Raw genomic sequence first — 23,281 nt, 5'->3', positions numbered from 1 at the left:
TTGCTCTGTTCTAAGATGTGTTCTGTGATGTCATATGACTTCTCATCTTCTACTGATATTATTATTTAATGTGAAAAGGAAGAAAAAGTTGCATTATCCAAAGGAACAGAAGATACAGGACAAGGCAGCAATGAGGCCTAATAGGCCAGTTCCTGCAATGCTAGCATCCCGTATGGGCGCCATTCGTGTCCTGGCTGCTCCACTTCTGATCCAGCTCCCTGTTAATGGCCTTGGAAAGCAGCAGGAGATGGTTCAAGTGTTTGGGCCCCTGCACCCGTGTGGGAGACCTGGATAGAGCTACTGACTCCTGGCTTTGGCCTGGCCCAGCTCTGCTTGTTGTAGCCATCTGAGGAGTGAATCAGTGGATGGAAGACTGAACTAATATTCTCTCTCTCTCACTTTCATTTAAATAAATAAATCTTAGGAAAAAACGGCCAAGCTAACAAGGAAAGGGCAAAATGGCATTTCATATTTTCTTTTTGTTTTAAAGATTTACTTTATTCACCTGAAAGGCAGAGTTAGAGGGACACATACACACACACACACACAGAGACAGGCAGGGAGGGAGGGAGGGAGAGACAAAGAGAGATCTTCCATCTGTTGGTTCACACCCCAAATGGCCACAGTGGCTAGGGCTAAGCCATATCAAAGCTGGGAGCCTAGCACTCTATCTAGGTCTCCTACATGGGTAGAAGCTTGGGCCATCCTCCTCTGTTTTCCTAGGTATATTAGTAAGGAGCTGTATGGGAAGTGGAGCAGCTAGGACTTGAACCAGCACCTATATGGGATGTCAACATTGCAGGTGGTGGCTTAAGTCTGCACTACAACACCACCCCCAGTATCTAATGTTTTCAAGGGTTCACATATCTCTGAGAATTGTGAACATTCCAAACTCTCTTCAGAAAAAATATGATACATAAAATACAATAATCATAACACAACAAAATCTGTCATAAAATTTTCAGGAGCTACAGTAGCCCTCAGTTAATGACTGGGAACCTAGGTTAAAAACCCTTAACCATATTCAATACTAGATATAATAATTAGAAATAACGAAAGTTTTAAAAATGCTTATTTACTTTTTCATGTACTTGAAATGCAGAGTGACAGGGGAGGGAGGGGGAGGGAGAGGACAGGGGAGAGGAGGAGGGAAGATGGAAGAGAGGGAAAGGGAGAGAGGGAGGGAGAGAGAGAGAGACAGAGATCTTCCATTCATTGGTTCACTCCCCAAATGCCCTCAAAAGACAAGGCTGAACCAAGAACTCCATCAGGGTCTCCCATGTGGTTGGCAGATCCAAGTACCTGAGCCATCATTTGCTGCCCCCTAGGATGCATTAGTAGGAAGCTAGATGGGAAACAGAGCAACAGGCACTCTGATATGGGATGCAGACATACCAAGCGGCAGCTTAATTTGCTGCACCACCACAATGCCCACCCCAAAAATAAAACAATTTTAAGTATACCTTCCAAAAACTTTATCCTTATCTATTTTAACTATTCTGCCCGAATGTTCATGATGAACCATTTTGTAGATAAATAATTTTGAGTGGGACCAAATAAAGATTGTTCTACTATAACTGTATGACAAAAAATACTCACCAACTTTTGCAAAGGCCTCTTTAAGTTCATCAAGCTCATCTTTGGAAATCTGAGTGGTAGCCATCTCATCCATTTAAAGATCTAAAGAGAAATTGCCAAGATTTCAAACTTAAAAAAATTGTGATTATTATATAACCCTCTTGCTACGTGCTCAGTGCTAATTTAACCAGAATTGTAACTGCTAAAACAATATGCTTAGGTAAACCATATCTGCACTAAAACCATATCTGCAATAAAAAAAAAAAAGGAAATCATCATTTACTAAAAGTTAACCTGGAAAAATATTTCCGAACCTTCCTTTTGAGGACAAAACCTGAAATTGTGTTCAAAGAGCATAAGGAAGGGCCAAGGTACCCAACAATGACAGGAAATAGATACATCATAGGAATTCTTGGTTACATGTGTCAAAGCTGAAGGTCAGAATTACGTGACCAATGATGCATGTAAAATATTTTTCCACAAAGTCACTTGCAAATCATTCTCTGTGGAAACACTAATTTTCAAGTAGCATACTGACATTTACCAATCACTCCTGTTAAAGGAAGGCGAAGAGGAATAGACAAAAAGAAATAATATATTATTGATATTGGTAATATAGAATATTCTTGATTTTACCTCTTACTTAGCATACAATATTGACCATCTGAACCTTTACAGAAAAACTTTGCCAAGTCTTGCAATAAAGGAAGTCTGTGTCACAATGGATAATGTCTAAATACAAACTTATTAATAATTTGTGGACAAAGGAAGATAAAATGACTATATGGTATCTTTTTTTGGCTTTTTTTCCACCCTCTTATTTTTGAAACTATTAATTTTAGAACAGCTTTAGGTTTACAGCAAAATTACGCAGAAAGTACAGAGAGTTCCCATATATCTCTTATACCCCCAAATGCATTGCCTTCCCCACCACAAGGTCTCCCACCAGAGTGGTCCATTTGTTGTAACTGATGATCCTAGACTGACATGTCATCATAACCTATTGCCCATAGTGTACATTAGTCTTCATTCTTGGGGTTGTACGTCCTATGAAGATCTGGACACATACGTAACGCCATTATTGATGGAACAAAGATATAAGCCTCAGCCATTCTTGCTCATTGCCCAAAAGATACGTAAGTGTCAGAATTTATTCCTTGTCCCTCAACGTCAATTCGGTCTCACATCCTATTGTCTTTACACCCCTCCCCCGCATTCTTCCCCAGGTTCGGAGGCCACTTGATAGACCAGTATGGAGAAATTCACCTCTGCCTGCTGTCCCCTACCCCAACTCCCATCCCTAGCCCACCTAAGATATAAAAAGGCCCAGCTCCTGGGGTCGGGGCTCTCTGCCACATGTCCAGTCTGTGCATGCTGGCAGTTGGTCTCCCACCTCTGTGGATTTATTTTCTCTGAATAAATTTGGTCTGGCTATAGATTCGTACCCTGCCTCATCTCTGTTTCTCCACCTCTTTTCCTAACATTTTGGTGTGCCATGTGAGGTGGCACTAATCCACACTCTTTTCCGAACATTTATAGCATCACTGCCCTAAATGTGTTGCCTTTCCAAAAATGTATCTTATATGTTAAATTTCTTTTTGTTTTCTTTGTTGACTTTCATAAACTATAAAATTTTGAGAACTTATATGTATCTTTTTTAGCCATTTTTTTAAAAGGCAACAAAATACTTAGCAACTCATCTTTTTGCCAATAAGCACAATACTCATACAGAGAAGTGGGGTCAAGGGGATATGTGATAGGGATTCATAGCAGAGCTGGGCCACATTGCTCTTTTACTCAGCATTGTTACTTCTAGAATTTATCACAATCCCAGGCACATAGTAAGGCACTCAATCAATTTCATTCATTCAACAATTATGTGCCCTAAACCACATTAAATACATTCATATGCATATTAATCCTCCAAACTCTCATAACTATCCTATGATATAAATATTATTTGTAAAACTAATCATTTATTTATTTTTTTAAAGACTTATTTTATTTATTTGAAAGACAGAGTTACAAAGAGAGGTAGAGACAGAAAGAGAGGTCTTCCATCTCCTCAGATGGCTACAATGGCCAGAGCTGAGCCGATCCAAAGCCAGGAGCCAGGAGCTCCCTTTGGTCTCCCACGTGGGTGCAGGGGCCCAAGGACTTGGGCCATCTTGTACTACTTTCCCAGCAGAGAGCTGGATTGGAAGAGGAGCAGCTGGTACTAGAACCGGTGCCCATGTGGGTTGCCAGCACTTCAGGCCAGGGCTTTAACCTGCTGCCCCACAGTGCCAGCCCCAAGAATCATTTATTTTTATTTATTCGAAATGCAGAGAGAGAAAGAGAGAGAGATATTCTATCTGCTGGTTCACTCCCTGAATGGTGGTAACAGCCAGGGTTGAGCAAGGCCAAAGTCAGAAGCCCAAAGCTCAATCCAGGTCTCCTGTGTGGGTGGCAGGGGCCCAAGTACTTGATCCATCACCTACTGCCTCCTACCGCACTCATTAGCAGGAAGCTGGTGTCAGGAGGGCAACTGGGACGTGAGCCCAAGCACTCTAATATGGGATGTGATTGTCCCAAGTGGCGATTAGTCACTGTGCCAAATGTCCACCCTCCCTTTTTCTTATTAGATGACGTAGGGTCAGCAGGACCTTGGAACTGCAATTTCAACTCAGATTTCTCAAATCCTAGGGATGTTTTAAAATGACCATACAACATCACTAGCTTTCATCATAATGCCACACCCATATAGTACTGGCATTTTAAAAACTAAATAAAACTAGACTGTAAAAAAACCAACAGAACTTGTCCCTTCAGAAGCTCTTCTTACCTATAATATTAAAAAGCCAGTAAAGATGGACAAAGTTACAGAAGATAGGCTGGGTTAAAAACTCCTTCAGAGTGCTCTCAGGATCTATGAGGCAAAGAAACATCTCCAGTTAGATAAGAAGTTCATCATTTTAAAGGTTAAGAATAAAAAGTAAAATTTCATAATTAAACTACAGCCTAAGAAGAGTAATTCTAAAAGTAATCTATATTTCACTAATAGGATATTCAACACTGCTGAATACGGAAACACTAGCCAGGAGTAATTCTAATTTTCTTTATACGCATGTCAAGCACTCATGTTCTCAGTACATAATTATTTCCCATCTCCATGAATTATACCATGTGGAACAATATCATAGAATGTTTAAAAGTGAGAGAAATCTTAAACAGGTGACCTCGAAAGGTTTTTCACACACACACACACACACCCTCAAAAAACTCAACACAACTGAGTTTATTTCCAAATAGGTTGAATACCCCTTATCTTAAATGCTTGGGATCACAAGTGTCTCAGATTTTGAAATTTTTTTGCATTTTTTTGCATTACATAAGGGTGAGATACCTTGAAGACAGGCCTGAAGGCTAAACCTGAAAGCCATTTAAGTTTCAATTGCACCTTACACACATGGCCTGAAGGTAATTTTACACAGCATTCTTGGTGTACCTGCTTTCTGAGTGCGACACTTCACATGAAGTTAGGTGTGGAATTTTCCACTCCTTGGCATTATATCACCACTCAAAAAGTTTCAGATTTTAGAGTATTTCGGAGGACTTTTGGATTTGGAATGCTCAACCAGTACTGCCACATCATGTCTACACAAAAACTAAAATCAGAAATGATGGCTCTGGACATAATAACTCTCCCCCATCCTCTTCTCCCTGTTGCCCAGGTGGTTTCTCATGAAACTCTCCTTTCTCAATGTCCCCTCTGCAGGCACAGTGCTGAATAGTGTAGAAATCTCCACCTCTTCTCTACTGCCTTCCCCCTCATGCCTACCCCCTACCTCTCTCCTCCTGAAATGCCACCAATATTTTAGGTATCTGTTATATGCCTACTTCCTGCCCTCAAGGTATTTACAACTTGAGAGGCAAATCTGTAAATAATTACAAAACAACACAAAGTGAATTGGTGGCTACAATAAAAGGTACAAATGCCCAGTTGTTAGAAGGAAAAAAAAGTCTGTGGAAACTTTAAGGATTAGTAATTCCATCTCAGGATGTTCCTTGGACAAAATTAGGAAATGCTTAGAAATCACAGAAATTATTTTAAGGTACCACTTTACTCTAAAAAAAATTAATCCAACATATTACACATGCACACACACATTTTTTATAATATGCATTTTCCATAGACTTTCTGACAACTTCTCATATTTAAGGATTTCAAAAAAATGTTTCTACCCAAAAACTTATTTTCCATGAGCTTTTTAAGTTTTCTGGTTTCTTATTCCTGTTTGCTTATCTTAATAAAGGCCTAGAGTGATTTCTTTTACACCTATACCTCAGATTTTCCGTCTACAGGAGACATTAAGAGGCACTCCTAAATAAGAGTAAAAAGAAGAATTGGTGGCAGGGGTTTGGTATAGAAGTTAAACCACCGGTTAGGACGCCAGCATTCTATATCAGAGTGCCCGGGTATAGATACTTGCCTCTGGCTCCTGATTCCAGCTTCCTGCTGATGCAGACCCTGGGAGGCAGTGGTGATGTTTCAAGTGATTGAGTTCCTTCCATCCATGTGGGAGACCTGGAGTGAGTTCCTGTCTTCAGGCTTTGGCCTGATCTAGCCCCAGTCATTGTGGGCATTTGAGGAGCGAACCAATAGATGGGCTTTCTCTCTCTGTCTCTCTCTCTCTCTCTCTGACACACAAATAATTTTAAAAAAAAAAAACAAAAACAGGAACATGCACACATCTCCAAAACATTTCCAAGAAAAGGTTGGTCAGAGAGAGAGAGAGTTATTTTAAAGTAAATATAGAAACACTCTTCTGAAGTACTGAAGGTCAAACTAAAAAGTATAGTCGCATTTAAAAGGCTCACAACATATGCTCTAATTGATAAAAATTACAATTCTTAAATTTGCCAGTTGAAGCTCTTTAAAAGATTTATTCACTCATTTTTTGAAAGACAGAGTGAAAGTGAGAGAGAGAGAAAGAGGGAGGGAGGGAGAAAGAATTTTTCATCCTCTGGCTTACTCCCAAATGGCAGCAACAACCAGGACTGGACTAGGCCAAAGACAGGATTCAGAAACTCCATCTGGTCTCCCAAATGGGTGGGTGGCAGGGGCCCAAGCACTTGCTGTCTACCAGGGTATGCATTAGCAGGAAGCTAGATCAGAAGTGGAGTAGCTTGGAGTTGAACTGGCACTCCAACATGGGAGGGGCTTGAACTGGCAATCCAACATGGCATGCTGGAGTTTCAAGCTGTGGCTTATGCTGCTGTGCCACAAAGCTGGCCTCAATCTGAAGCTTAAAATAGGTTGTTTAATGAAGATTTTTCCTGCTATGAATAAAAAGATGGTTCTTGATAATATCTCTAAGGAAATCAAGGAATTAAGCCTATCTTGGCAGAAATCATCACATTAGATAAACTTAGAAATGACTGAAGATTTTTAAAAATTAAAATCTTAACAAATTTGAATACTAGAGGCTCTATTCCTCTTCATAGGGCATTCATATACTGCCTTCTTCTCTCAGAGCAAATAAACCATACCAGATTCTGGACTCAGGCAGCAAAACAGAAAATTTGACATCATTACTGCCCCCCCCCCATTCATTTAATCCAGAGTACTTAAACCAAGGGGATCTTGTTCCTTCCCCAAGAATGGAGTATGTTCTAATGGATAGATTGTGAGCCACAGAATCAGAAGCCATCCATTTGTGTCCTGGTTCTGCTAGTTCCTAGCAGTGGGTTCACAAACCAGTTCATTTAATCTCCATAAGCCTGGCTCTTCGTTTGAAAACAGCAGTATAATAATGGCCCCTTCCCTAGGTTCCTCATGAAGACTAAGATGGCATATGTGAAGGCACACTATAAAGGATTAAATGGCACCTTCAAATCCTTAATGAAAGAAAAAAGGTCAACAAATGACTGCCTAAGTAATTGTGAGAGGCCATATAAACACTAGACATTAGTCCTAGTAAGAGTCTTTTAAATGGGGTACATGAAAAGTTATCTCATCTCTCCTATAATTATTGACTACAGAGCATAATAGTTTCCCTCATATACAAAAATTATAAGCCTTTAGTCAAGGTAATTTAAGAAGGATGGGCCTAAAGAAACTGTCAGCCACTTTTTAATCCACGACTTAATTTGGCTCTTTCATAAGACCAGTTCCTAAACACAGTTTCTAAATACAACTTGAAGGACAGATGGCTGATATTCAAAAGTAATAATACAAACTTTACTTTAAATATTTCAAGACCATTTTCCAAAACAACTAATAGCTTATCAATATTATCACATTGTGAATTTGCACATTTTTCCATAAGCAATGTAAAATAAAAGGTTAAGAGTTTAAAATAAAATAAAGGTTGACTTTGAAATATATCTTTTCTCCAGACTGTCTTTCCATAAAATTGAACTTCCTTTACATGACATATGAGAGAGAAAACTGATATTGAAAGAAAGAGAAATATATGTTCCTTGCGCTTAAATTCGCCAAATGAAATATAAACAAAACCTCCCAGGATCTCTCCATTTTCCTGACTTCTCGCCTCCTGAAAGCACTTTGATCTGTCCCAGATTCTGTCTCCTCCCTAGCTCCTGTGCCTGCCTCCTCCGGAAAGGGATAGAGCAGGACAAAAAGCAAGGCCTCTCTCCCTGAACTTCGGAGACCCCGGGAAAACAGATTGTTCAACTAAGGGAGTAACAGAAAAGCAAACAGAACCTTGTTTGTTTGTTTGCTTTCATAAAAGAATATGGTGTACAACTGGGTATGAATTCAGGGCGTCACCCATAGAAGAATCTTATGCCTATGAAGTCATCCCTAATTACAGAGTTTGACTAACAATACAGCAATTATGAAACCACTCCACCAGCTCATTTAACTAAACATAAACCCTGAACACAAATCTTTGCTGAGAAAGGTGCACCTACAACTACCTGAAACTATTACTCAAATTCTGAAAGGTGTTTGAGTGAAGGCAGGAGGGGTGTCTGTTCTCATTTCCTAAGGCAGCTCACCTTAGGTATATGACTCACTGGCTAATCTACCTGCTAGTGTGTGTCATTCAGTTCCACGTCAGGTTTAGGAGGCATGGCTGGCACCCCGGGAATCTCTTCTGTGGAAGGTCAACTTTGATTATGAACTTCATATTTTTTTAGTGAAATTGACAGGCAAGTAAAGGATAAAGGTGGGATATTTGTGTTAGACTTTATCCCAGCCACTGGCATGCTGGATAAATAGAATTGGGAAAGAGAAGCTGATTACTTAAAACAGACATTGGGCAACACATACTTAAGCTTGTTTCATGAAGAAGAAAGCAAAAAAAAAAAAAAAAGGTGGACAAAAATACACACAAATCCATTATTTCACTATAAATGACTACCAAAAAAAAAAAAAAAGCAATGTAGCCTCCAGTACATGTGAACAATTCAAGAGTGGTCAACAGAAAAGAGGTGTTGTCATCTTCCTCTATCCAAAACAGGTGGTGCTTTGAAACACCCACGCTTTACATACCCACTTGTACCAACAGAAACCGCCACCCTGCCTCCTCCCTAGTTAGGAAAGTCAACAGCACTAGTCTCCAGGTTAGTTGGCTGGGCAACACTCTGCGCCAGCGCTCACCTACTCTTCGATTACTCAAGCTCCAGCGCTATGTTTCCTAATGACTTCAGAAGATTTTACTCCAAATGTCTACCACATTCACCTACTTATTATATTCACCAAATCTTTATTTTAAAAATGCATTATGTCTTTTTTTTTAATGTGAAAGGTAGAGAAACAGAGAGCTCCCAATTATGTTGATTCACTCCCCACATGCCTGCAACAGTTGAGGCTGAGTCAGGCAGAACCCACAAACCAGAAACTCAATCTGGATCTTCTATGTGGGTGGCAGGGACCCAAGTACTAAGCCTCCCAGAGTGCATGTGTAGAATCAGGAGTGAATCCAGGCACTGCGATGCGGTATGCAGACATTACATACACAGTCCCAGCCAGTGTACCCAATATCCACCACTATACTGATCTTAACTGAAGACTTAGTATGTACAAGACACTGTTGGGTGCTGCAGAGACACACAATTAGGATGCCCAATCCTCTTTTCTCTGGAAGAGCTTACTATTTAGTAGGGGAAATATATGGGAAAATGGATATAATAAGAGGATGCTTCAAAAAAGTGTGGAGCAGGGGTTTGGCCTAGTGGCTAAGATGCCTTAACCATTCTTACATCAGCGTGCCTGGGTTTGATCTCTGGCTCTGCAGTTTCCAGTTGGTACAGACGCTGGGAGGCAAAGGTAAGTGGCTTGCTGGTGATTAGGTTTTTGCCACCCATGTGGGAGACCTGAATTGAGTTCCTGGCTCCTGGCTTCAGCATGGCCCAGTCCCAGCTGTCCCAAGCATCTGGAGAGCCTCTCAAATAATTAACCAAAATCAAGTGTTTTCAAAAGTTTGTGAAAAAGTAGAATTAGTAACAAGTTTATTTTGGTGCGAAAAAAAATTTGACATAGTTGTTCTCATAATATGTATTTTCTCATGAACTTTTTGAGGACCTCTTATATGCATAAATTTCACAAATTTTTACATCAAAATAAACTCATCTTCTCATTCCCCTTTTCCATGAACTTTGGCTCATTGCTATTACAGTCACATAACCCGAGTGGTGGGTGTCAGGGTAGGTTTTCTGAGAAGGTGACTTTTGAACTTTGTCTTAGAGCACTGAGCAGGAATTGTTCAGATAGGCATCAAGGGTAAAAGTATTCTAGGCAGAGGCACAAAGAGAAGATGATATCTGAAGCTGGAGAAAGACAGTGTGGCTGGAGCTTTGCGCCTAAGGGTTCGTGACAGACACAATTAAGGCAGAAGGTCAGATTGCAACGTAAGAGTCCACACAATTAAGGCAGAAGGAAAGAAAGGACAGAGAATTTGAGGTGGGAAAGTCTAAATTTCCTGCCACATTATTTCCCCCCAACTCTTTCTCCTGACAAACCACGTCTTGTTTTCAACTTGCCTACTTTCTGAAGTTTCCAGGCACATCAATCTAAGACAGCAGTTTGGCCCATAAGGAATTGAGGGAGGGTGAGTCAATCACGAAGTCTTCTGGAGTCTTCCTGTGCTAGCCCTGGGATTCTGCCATCGTATTCCTTCAACACCTCACATCTGGCCTTGCAGCTGATCTGTCTGCAGTCTTGTCTCCCTCCAATGCAATCTTTGCATGACTAACTTCCTGAAGAGCGGCTCTTAGGAGACATTCCATAGCAAATAAAGTCCCAGCTTTGTAGCACAGCGCTCAAGACCTTCAACTGTTCTGTGCTGATACCTGCCTGTGTTTGCCAATGTCACCCCCCCACAGGGACTGCACCCTTGAAAGTGACACTTTAAAAATCCCTGTTCCCCAGACAGGCCCCCTATTTCCCCATGTCCATTCCTGTCCCTCTGTGTTCTCTACACGTCAATGTTCTTCACCGATCTCCCAATCTACTCTTGAAAAGCTCTTTGGATTGTCCCCACCCACATAAGATGCTGCTCATCCCAGTACTCTCACAGAACTGGGCGTTTTCTTCTATTACAGCCAGTACTGGCTTCACTCACAGAACTCCAATTTTAAATATCTCCTTTCACTGTCAGACCATATGTAACACTTTTTTTTTTTTTAATTTGGAAAAACACAGTCACCAGAAGGCTAGCATTTAACACTGTTATACAAATCACTTTGATGGCAGAGAGCATATACCCCATTCATCCTCTTATTCTCACCCCCTATCACAGTGCCTGCACAGAGCAGAGAATAATATTTAAAATATAATAATATTTCATTACAACTTATTATAGCAGCTAACAGGAAGGATTTCATATTGACTCTGCTACATGCTTTTTAGAATGTTATGTAAGTTACTTCTCAGAAAACCTTTACAAACAAGGTAATGTTGTTATTCCTACTTTTACAGAACACTGAACAGTCTTAGAGAAGTTGAGTAATTTGCCTGAAGTCATACAGTCAGAAAGAGGCAGACCTGGTGTCACATCCAGGCCTATCTGACACATGGCAGTACTCTCAACCATTATGCTGGACAGTCTGCTCAACGACAACTTGTTGAGTGACATTATTTCTGCAACAGGACCTACTAGAGTAGAAACACAGCCTGCTAATCGCTATATTCTCCACAGCACCAATACAGTGCATTCTTTGAGGGATGGCATTTGGGCCTGCAGTTAAGACATCACTTGGGACACCTGCATCCCGTAACACAGTGTCTGGATGCCAGTCCCGGCAGGGCTGTGGATTCCAATGCCCTGCTAACGCACATCCTGGGAGGCAGTCAGTAATGGCTTAGGTATTTGGGTCCCTTCCACCAAAAAGGAGAGACCTAGACTGAGTATCTTGTTCCTGGCTTTGACCTGGTCCAGCCCTGGCTGTTGAGTGCATTTGGTGAGTGAACCAGCAGATCAGATCGAGCTCTGTCTCTCTCTCCCTTTCAAATAAAATAATTTTTTTAAAATTTAAAGGTCCAGAATTCTTGAACCCAGAATTCAAAAAGATCTTTGAATTCAAAATGACCCACAACGAGTATCCACACACCATTTGGTCATGTCAGTCCTCTTTCACGATGCTATAATTGCTTATAACTAAGCGGATTGTCTAATCTCTGCCTGATATTTCAGGTCTTCTAGAGTGGACCTACTAGTCACACCTAAGCAGCCTGACCTTTCAGCTACACTCAGAGCAAGCTCTTGGATTATAACCATGCTCCTGAACACACCCTGTTAACTCCTACATCAGCACCTTTGGTTTTAGCCTGCCCTCTTCTTTCCCTCTTTCCAACTAAGGACTCCCTCTTTATCTACTTCTCACACTTTAAATGCCTTCTTTTTTGTTTTTCTTGTCTTCCTAATTCTAGTCACTTTTCAGGATTCAGCAGAAGCTTCAGCCTCTCCCAAAGCATGTTTCCCTGTCACTCCACCTCCAGCTCATCTTTCTCTTCAACTCCCACAGAATTTAGACTTTTGCCACAAAAGTTAGCAATTTAATTAGAGATTTCCTCCTACAGTTACATAAATGGAGGAAAGTCTGGCTGGAACACCCATCATCCTACTTGATTCAGTTCATCTGCCTCCTCCATAATTGGGGTGGAGAACCTTTTTTCTGCCAAGGGCCATTCGGATATTTATAACACCAGTGGTGGATCATGGCAAAATTATCAACTTAAAAATTAGCTTGCTATAGTTTTATTGATTTTTGAGTCCCACCTTCAGTTACCTTGGTAAGGATAGACCAAATGATTTTGCAAATCTTAATATGGCTCATGTGCCAGACATTCCAAAACCTTGATCTGCAAATTTGGTCAAAGAGAATAATTTTCTTCAAGAAAAGAGAACAATTCTTTCATCAACAGAACACAAAAACTTGTCTAATTCCTTGCTCTGTAAGTCTTATTTCAAGATTATTTTTGGAGAACAGAGCCTAAACTTCATCTTTCTTACACATTCTCCCACAATACCTTGCTTGATGCTGGATACATAGGCATGGCTTAAAAATATCCCAAACTGACAACAGTCTTTCAAGGGTACGGATAATTAGCATGCCTAATATCCAGTGATTACAGACATTAGAATGTGAAAGGTAAGGCTGTAAGCTTCCATTAACATCATCCTCTCAATTGTATTGGGAGAGGAACAAGTGCTTGGGCTGGGTAAGTGACTTTGCCCCCAAAATTGCACTATGCGCCAAATCTAAAATCAAAAGAATATGTGCAAAGGAAGGTAATTAAATTCTCTTACCATTAAAAGAAAAAACAAACTACACATTGCTTTGCAGCGAGAAGGCCCATGCCTGGTACAGCCAGTGGAAGATACTTTAAAAGCCCATAAGATGTATAACAATGATATCGAGCAAAACGAATGGCTGCCAGGGAGCCAGTGTTGTGACACAGTGGGTTAAGTTGCCACTTGCAATGCCAGCAGCCCATATCCAAGCATCAGTTCAAGTCTTGGCTACTCCGTTTCCAACCCAGGTTCTTGCTAACGCTCCTTGGGAAGGCAGAGGAAGGCGGTCAAGTGCTTGGGGCCCTGCCACCCATGTGGGAGATCTGTTGGGCATTGCCTAAAACCTCCATTACAATATGGCGCCTGGTGGATGTTCGAGGGGCGTGTCTGCGGCTGCTGCGGTTAAGCTACGTAAGATCAGATCACCAGCAGGGATAGGTCTACTTTGGTTCCGGACACGTGGACAGTGCATGATTCCCTAAACTTTGCTTAGGATGCCCCTGTGCGTGGTCCACCCATGCCTGCATGACCTTTCCGCTGATTGGCTCCCCTACTGCACGTCTTTTGTAAGCCTTATAAGCCTGTACGCTTCCTCAATAAAGTAGTTTCTGCTTCAAAAGAACTCATGGGTGCTTGCTGCGGTGTGTGCTTGACCCGTCGACCTTACCTCTCCCTTCCTGGTCAGGGGCCAGCCTCAGGCTTAAGACTCCAACAGAGATCCAGATGGATTTCTGGCCTCCTAGCTTCAGCCTGGACTAGACAATGGCTATTGTGGCCATTTGGAGTGTGAACCAGCAGATGGGAGATCTTTCTCTCTCCCTCTGTCATCCTGCCTTTCAAAGAAAAAAAAATCTTTAAAAAATAAAAAAAAAAAAGAATGGCAGACAGAAAATGTAGACAGTGGCCCCTGTAGCCAACTGACTTGTTTTCATAAGGGATTCATTGAAACCTTGAACTGAAATAACCCAGACTGTAATTGGGGGAAACATATGGAATATAGATGGCAGGTTCAGCAAAGATGATACAGAGCTCCAAAAATTCTTTCTCCAAAACACTGGTGTAGAACTTGCACTGACCACAATCTGTTTTAGACCATACTCTCAAAATAAGCACTCAAATGCTTACCTTGTCTTGTGGCACATCCATTCCTACATAGGACAAGATTCTGTGTCACCGTAGCTAACACTGCTTAATTTCATGCTCTTGAATGCTAAGTACTGCGAATAACCACTCCTATTGTATCAGTGCTAATAACTTGGTCTAAATACAAACATAACCAAACACCTAGGTTTACTTTTGATTTTAGGATTGGTTTTTCTTACAGGATTTTTCTCAAAGTGCAAGTAGTTTGGGGTATGATTGGCTTCTTTTTAGAAAACGCATGCAGGCTTGGTAAAGGAGTAACTGGACAGCTTAAGAGGCCAGACACATCATTCTCATTAGTGACTTGTTGCTCTGAGGGTCAAGTCAAACTCTGAGTTCCCTCACAGCTGTTAGAGGGCCCTAGTGCTAACAATTTAAGAGAAGTTACAGCAGCAGAAAGAGTTCGTGGAGAGTTGTACTGTTCATCCATTCTAGCATGTCAGCATTATTAAAAATGGCTTACTCTGGTCAATGTGGAGAGCAAACTTCTATGAAAGCAGCATTCCACGTGTACAGCAGACTTTGCTTACTGAGAATCTTTTTCAGCCCAGGTCTTCCGGTAACTATTTAACATTTTAGTCGCAAATTGTAAAACTAAACAAAGGACACCTTCAGATACTCCAAATAAAACTGACAGCATTTTCTTATGGCAAATTGCTACATATGTTGACTATGTTGTATAGGATTAGAAACTAGAGAATTGAGGCCAGCGCTGTGGCATAGCGAGTAAAGCTGCCACCTGCAATGACAGCATCCCATACAGGCACCAGTTTGAATCCTGGCTGCTCCACTTCCGATCCCAGCTTTCTGCTATGGTCTTGGAAAGCAGCAGAGGATGATCAAAGTACTTGGGACCCTGCACCCACGTGGGAGGCCAAGAAGAAGTTCCTGGCTTCAGATCAGCCAAGCTCCAACTGTTTCGGCCATATGGGGAGGGAACCAGCAGATGGAAGATCTCTGTCTGTCTGCCTCTGCTTCTCTGTAACTCTGCCTTTGAAATAAATAAATATTTTTTTAAAAAAGGTAAAAAATAGAAATGTAATCTAAAACTTTCTAGTAACCACACTACAATAAATTAACCAAAAAAACACAAACAAACAAACTAGAGAATAAAGCAGTTGGCTAATGGAACGCAAATTTGGATAAAGTTTGCAACTATGCATCTACAATTCATTTTGATTAGAATAACCTGAACACCAAAATATTCAGGGAACATGATACAAGATTTCAAGCACATTTGTTAAGTAATATGAAAAAAAAAACCTTTCTATATCTATAATGAAATATGTTTCAAATTCCAAATGAGTTAAGAAGTACTATTTGGAAGGCACTGTTATTGAAAGCCAACTCTATCCTTTATCCAACCCCATGTAGCTGCCTACCTATAACAACAATTGGCCTTGGACATAGGGAGATTTAAACAATAGTCTACTGTAGAAGGTGAAGAAGAGACTACTTTCTCCTGCAAGGGTGCTATTCCAAAAACTCCTTCAGATTTAGGAGACATAGAGAAGAAGGCCCCAAAATGTTCCTGGAAAAATGGAAGTAATGGCTAAGTTTGAGGTGGGCACTAAGTGGTTAAAACACCAGTTAAGGCCGGCGCCGCGGCTCACTAGGCTAATCCTCCGCCTTGCGGCGCCGGCACACCAGGTTCTAGTCCCGGTCAGGGCACCGATCCTGTCCCAGTTGCCCCTCTTCCAGGCCAGCTCTCTGCTGTGGCCAGGGAGTGCAGTGGAGGATGGCCCAAGTGCTTGGGCCCTGCACCCCATGGGAGACCAGGAGAAGCACCTGGCTCCTGCCATCGAATCAGCGCGGTGCGCCGGCCGCAGCGCGCCTACCGTGGTGGCCATTGGGGGGTGAACCAATGGCAAAAGGAAGACCTTTCTCTGTCTCTCTCTCACTGTCCACTCTGCCTGTCAAAAAACAAACAAACAAACAAACAAACACCAGTTAAGATGCCCATTCCCCACCTGGGCTTGATTCTGCCACACAATGTAAAGACTTCCATTTTCTTCGCTGCCATAAGGTACTACTCATTAAAAAGCAATGGATTAGGTGGTGGGAATTTACTGCAGTGGTTGGTTAAGATACCCGAGTCCCACATCTGAGTCCTTGGGTGTGATTCCCAGCTCTAGCTCCTGACTCCAGCTTCCTGCTCATGCAGACCCCCAGGAAGCAGTGGTGATAGCTCAAGTAATTGGTCCCTGCCATACATGGGGAAGACCTGGATTGAGTTCCCAGCTCCAACTTTGACCTTGTTCCGGTCCTGGCCATTGTGGGCATTTGGGGAGTGAACCAGTGGATGCAAGCTCACTTGCTGGCTCGAGCTCTCTCCCCTACAAATAAATAAATAACTTTTTAAAATGTAAAACATATATTTGTATACAATATTTTTACAAGATAAGGTTGTTTTGTTGCAAAAAACTTGAAATCCACGCATAGTTTTTTCATAATATACATTTTCCTTGAACTTTCTGAAGGCTCCTTGTGTAAAGGGTTAAGAAAGGCAGGGAGCCCAGATGGCAAATAAAAGTAGTTGTGATATTCTATTGTACAGTATGGGGACTATAGATTATGATAATGTACTGTCTGCTTCAGAAAGGCTAGAAGGAAGGATTTTTAAGAAAACACTTTTGTTTAGAGGTCAGGGTTGTGGAGCAACCACTTAAGGTGCTGCTTGGGATGCCCATATCCTATTTTGGAGTGCCAGTTGAAGTCCCAGCTACTCTGCTTCTGATCCAGCTCCCTACCGCACCTGGGAAGCAGACAATGACTCAAGTACTTGGGTCCCTGTCGCCCACTAGGCAGACCTAGATGGAGCTCCTGGCTTCAGCCTGACACAGCCCTTTGTGTTGTGGCCATTTAGGGGAGTGAACCAGTGGATGGAAGGTCTCTCTCCCTCTGTCACTCTGCCTTTCAAATAAATAAACCTACCTTCTCTGGTGGTCTAGTGGTTAGGATTTGGTGCTCTCTCAGATAAATAAATCTTAAATTTTTTTTGAAATGCAAAAAGTCAGAAAAGGGACAAATAGAGACCTCCCACCCACTGATTTTCTCCCCCAGATGCATGCAATGGCCAAGGCTAGGTAAAGTTGAAGCTGGGAGCCAGGAACTCAATCCAGGTCTCCCATGTGAGTGGTATGATCTGCATTAGCAGGAAGCTGGAACTGGGAGTCAGTGCCGGAACTCAGGTACTCCAGTGTGGGGCACAGGTATCCTAACCATTAGGCCAAATGCCTTTCCCGGAAGACAGGATCCTAATTTTTTTTGCAACAAAGATATCATAAATGTTTGAGGAGACAAATATGCTTACATGGATTTTTAATATTACATAATGTAGACATGCATCAAAACATCACATAGTTCCCCAAAAACTGGTGTGATTTTAATGTCAATTAAAAAATAAATTATAAAAAGGACTGCAAAAGCATGCACAGAGATGTCCAAAATCACGAACAGAACTGAACTGAGCTATCTTTGGCCTCTTCCTATGTCTCTAACACCCACAACCAATGAAACCATCTGCTCGAACTATTTCAAAAAAAGTATACCACAGGGTCATAGTTGCTAACCAGATCCTGCCCTTCCCTAGAGTCCTGTCAACTCTGTCAGTGAGAGGATGATCTACTTCCCTCTCTGTCTCCTCCAGTAGTCTGTGCACTCTCTGAAAGACGAGTTGGTATCTTGACTTTGTATCTCGTGCACAACAAGCGCCTAGTAGATGTGTGTTGAATAAATGAATGCTGATGGTGTGATGTATGGCAAACAAGCAGACCTACACAAGGGCACACAGGCTATCAGTCACCTTGTGTGTTCTGAAAAATACATATGCTATGGGAGCCGGCTGGGAACAAAATGCTCAAAACATAATAAGGTGCTCACATTCTTCACATGCAACTGGCCTATTACCATGTTTTCACTTTCTCCTCTTGTTTAACACTTCAGTATACTACAAAACTCAAGATGTTTGCAAACTGTCCTTTGAATTTAGCAGAAAGTCAAACAGAAACAGGGTGTTGTTTTTTTTTTTTTTTTTTTTTAAGAAACTGCTTTACTGGCAACGATGTTGGCTTACAAGGAGCACGCTTCACCTTTACAGTAAGATACATCATACACAGATGATGTTTTGACAGGCCTGCAATTTATAGAGAACAATTAACATTTAGAAACAAATATAAATTACCTCAAACTAGTCAGACTTCCATTTTTTTATTAGGAAAATTTTCAGTGTATACAAAATAAAAAATACAACAACCACCCATAAACCCACCACAGAGTCTACATTTACCAGGATTTTTCCTCTTCTTTTCCTCCTCCCTTCCTATGTCTTTTCCCTGAATGACTTTAAATACCATACATATAATGATTTCACTCCTACATTATTATCAAGAAATGAATTCCTTTTTCTGGAAATACCCCTATTTGGTGCTAGATTCAAGCATACGCTAGATTTTAGTTAATTTTTTTTTCAGGGCCAATATCTATGAGTCACTTAAACCCCAAAGGGTGCCCAATCCTGTGTCATTTCCTGGAGAAACATCAAATGCTTCCATTTTAAGTAAAAGTTTCCTTTCCTCTTTTTGTACTTAATAAACAAAGGTACGATCTGAAAGCAAAGGCTATTTAAAAATATACGTTAATCACTTTTCCAAAAATTGAAATGTTTGATTCAGTGAGATGAAAGATAGCTTTCAATGCTTGTCAGACAAGAATTTTGTACATATTCAATGCAAGTCTTAATAATGATCTAAAAGTCTCTTTTCCTATGATGAAGAATATCAAATCCCCAAAGACACTCTTCCTTCCCCTATCTTTACAAAGCTAAGACCTATCAGCTCCTAGGACTGAAATAGGGCACTTCCCTTTAAAAAAGTTTAATCCCTTCCATGTTTCCTAAGTAAACTTTTACATCCTCCAAAAGAAATTTAAATGAATTACAGAAAAAATAAATCTGCTAACGAAATGAATTAACCCTCAGACCTGAGGGGTATTTGCAGCCTCTTTTCCTCTGAAAATTAACATGTTTGAATGAAGCCCAGGGCAAATGTCACAGTTGCATAGGGGAAGGGGCCCACACACATGCATATGGCTAGGCAAGATCAGGCTAGCTAGCAGCATCAATTCAACACGAAAACACCACACAGTGTTATGACCTACAGGTCAGAAATCACCAGGTAACACAACTTCAGCTTCCACTTTAAGTTCAGCAGAAATCTGATCTATCTGTCACTGAAGGTGCTCCCTGCAAGTGTTATATACCTTACGCATATGCTCTCAAATACAGTACTTGTTGATTGAAGCACCTAGATTCACTTGTTTTGTACTTTACTTTGCACTTCATACCAGTATACTAAGTTCAATCAATCTGACAGGTGACTCTTAACTCAGAGTCAGGATTTGCTATATACTCCCTATACTTCCCTTTGCCAGAAATATAGGAACAAAATATCAAACTTACCTGATCACCAGGTGACAGAAAACCCCAGTGAATCTATGAGCACCAGAAATCATTATCACTGCCACGTTAACCTACATCAGCAGTGCTTTTCAGATATCTCGTAAATTATAAACACCAAGACTACTGTTTGACATAAATCAGTTTGCAATAGCAGAGCAATAATCTAATCATGGCATGTTCTGTCATGACTGTCACCTCAACTTCCATTTCTTGAATTTTGAAAAATCATTTAACAGGGATCAAAAACATTTAGAATCCCATGTTCCTCACCCCTGGCAATCTATATAGAGAATAATTTCTACCAAACTTTTGGTATCAAATGTGATAAATCCAGCTATATAATTTGGATTTCAGGACCAATTTTTCAAATGCACAAAGTCCCCATAACATTCTTAAATTAAAGAAAACATGAAATATACACAGAACAGGTTAGATACTAAACTTCCAAAATAACTGCTTGTAAAACAAACTTGGTTCTACTTGAATAAATGTTATTTTGAAAGTGACTCTCAACGTTTAACCTTCCCAATAAATAACAGGAATTTCCAGCTTTAAAACATGAATTTCTGCTTAAATATTTAGTAATCTGCAAGTTAGAGCCTAACAAAATAATATTAAAATAGTTACCCTTCTGCGACGAGAGCAAACCTGTTTCGTTCCTTTCTCGCAGCACTAATAGAAAGAACCTTCTCCCACGCCCAGAAGGGCAATCTGGAAACCCAACATTCTTCTTACAATTGCATCTTTAGAGAGCAAGTCACAACACTTCCTGCTAGAAAGGAGAACACTCTGACAAAAGAATGATATAATACTTACGAAGCCCCTTCCTGTTGGCCTTGCACTATTTTGCCAAGGATTTAATAAAGTCTAATTTAAACACAACATTTGGAGAAAAAAAATTTTTTTTTTTTTCATTTCAGCTCCCATAGAACCCATACAAGCACTCGAGAGAATTCAAAGTTGGTTCAGGTCAAATAGCTACAACCCATATACCTATTTAGAGTTTGAACAGTAGCCAAGTAACCTCCTTATTTTAGAACACATAGAAAGAACAGCTTCTCCCTAGTGCCCAAGTCACTCATCCACAATCAGGTACATTACTTAGAAAGGCACATTAACTGTATCAGACCACTTATATGCTCTATTATTCATTTTAATCTGTATGTGAGGTGCTATACCATTTACTTCAAGCATCTACATTTTGTTTTTGGTTGAAAACATGGCTTTGACTTGTAGGAACCGTGAGGGTACTTCAAAAAGTTCATGGAAAAAGTATATATGAGAATACTGCATGGATTTCAAAAACTGTGCTTCAACCAAAAATAAATTTACCTTTCAATTCCCCTTTTTGAAGTTTTTTTTTGAAGTATGCTTATAATTTCTACCAGCATAGCCCATAGGGATGAAACCAATGCTTGCTGAACTGGATCCTTTTCTGTTGACAGGAAGCACTGCACAGGGAAGAGCTCTGCAGCCAGACTGGGTTCAAATCCTGGCTCCACAACGTACTAGTTACGCATGTCCTTGGGCAAGTTGCTTCCCATCCTGGTTAAGGATAACAGGGACTACTTCATATAAAAGTAACTATGTTATCCTTTGTTGTGAGGCTTCAACGAGTTAATACATATCATAAATGTATCATGGCCTGGTACATGCTAAGCACTAGACATATGATAATGACTCTTTTTATTATTGAAACTTGCCTTTTAACCGGTCTAACAATTCAATGAGTAAATGACTAAATTAAGCAACTGGTTCATTGTGAGTGCCCTTCATGGGAGAGAACAGATCATCAATGTAAATACTGGGCGAGGCTCAGGAGATCATTCCTATAGCGACACAGGGCAGGTTAACAATTTGAGAGGAAATGGAGCACAATGGATGAATCTGAGTGGTAGGAGTCTGGGCAACCTTGAAGTCTGCGTGACCCTGAAGAAATCACTTAGACTGAGCCCTGGGTTTATGTGTAACAGTGCAGCTAATGCCACGTAACTTTGTAAGGTTGCTAGGATGAGTCAATTGGAAGATATTAGGACATAAGAGTGGCTGGGTCCACCAAGGAGATGAGGAAGTGGCAGGTATTATTATAATCTGGCTGGGATGCAACTTTGAGGACACCATTGGTTCTAGCTGCTTTATGAGGATGAAAAAGTGGGATAATATATCCTAATCCTTTAGAAACAATACAAAATAAAGGGAGACATTTTTTGATGCACCGAGTTCTCAGCGATCCGAGGCAACTCACAGTGCACTCAGTTGTGAAAAGGAACCCTCACCGGGCAGTCCCCGTTCTGAAGCACACCGTGTCCCCTTGGCCTCATGGCTGAGCACCATCAACACACATCGGGTTACATTTTGTCTCCTGAAGTCAAGTGCTTTCACCAATCACAAAAACTGCGTGAAATATCAAAAGGCAACACGATTTAGCACAGAAGGAATACAGCAGTAGGAGCCAAAAGACATGGTTTTCCATCTGTCTTTGTTGCTGACTCACTATGTGAATGAAGCCTCTTCAACCTTCCCAGGTCTCGATTTCTCCATTTGTAAAACAAGGACAACACTGCCTGCCTGCAGCCTGTCAGAAATATAGGAGATAGTAACTACCAAGCTCCTTGGGCTGATGGCAGAGCAGGTGGGGGAAGTGGGGGACATGAGGTGCACATATAGGCATTATCAAGTATTTTCCAGAGAAAATGGGGGCGCAACACATTGCCCCTGGTAAGAAGACAGTTCCCAGTGTCAGACCAGAAGTGTTGGTTTTTTCCCCTCTTACCTTTTCTTCAGCAACACCTGTCGCCTCCCACGCTCTTTAGATGACTGGTTCCTAGTGCTGCTTAACTACCTTTTTCAGACACATAGCATGATCATAGAAGAAATGGATATTTTAAACATATACTTGGATTTCCAAATTTGTTCGCACTCAAACCAACCAATGTTTTAATTTCATTTTCCCACAAACTTTTTGACGTATTCTTATGCAATGTTCAACTTTAGAAGAGGACTTTTTTAAGAAACAAGTTTTATGGGTCATTACAACAGTGCTACTTAAAAACCATTTCCTTGACTTTCCCTTTCTTGGTCATTGGGAATGTATGTGCTTTCCCTATTGTCAAGGCTAATCTTTAATCAGAGTGAAATCTGTCAACACCAAGTTGTTTTTAATCCTATTCACCATAACATGATGGAATGTATTTCAACAGCACAATAGTGTAATCAAAATTCTAGGAATAGATATTCCCTTTGAAAATTGCACATCTACTTGGTAAGTGGTAGGTAGGACAGTTCTGTAAAACCAGTTTTAGTCTGCTGCTCATTTTTATAAATTTGTATCTCACTCATCTCCTTAAGTGTGTGTGTG

The 23,281-nt window shown here is 40.8% G+C and overlaps 1 protein-coding gene across 3 annotated transcripts in view; it reads right to left on the bottom strand.

Annotated features, from left to right (window-relative positions):
* The window catches only part of PLS3 (plastin 3), a 91,683-nt gene that overhangs the window by 39,400 nt on the left and 29,002 nt on the right, over positions 1-23,281 (bottom strand). For 2 of the 3 annotated variants that reach the window (XM_062182884.1, XM_062182886.1), the window contains exon 2: positions 1,600-1,680. In XM_062182884.1, the coding sequence (XP_062038868.1) occupies positions 1,600-1,672 (73 nt within the window). In that variant the 5' untranslated portion in view covers positions 1,673-1,680. Of the gene's footprint in view, positions 1-1,599; positions 1,681-4,402; positions 4,487-23,281 lie in introns of all 3 variants that reach the window. The other variant, XM_062182885.1, reaches the window with a different exon arrangement.

Source organism: Lepus europaeus, chromosome X (assembly GCF_033115175.1).
Source record: "Lepus europaeus isolate LE1 chromosome X, mLepTim1.pri, whole genome shotgun sequence".
Classification (NCBI taxonomy): domain Eukaryota; kingdom Metazoa; phylum Chordata; class Mammalia; order Lagomorpha; family Leporidae; genus Lepus; species Lepus europaeus.
The sequence above is the reverse complement of the archived record's forward strand: the minus strand, read 5'-3'. Positions and strand labels throughout refer to the sequence as shown.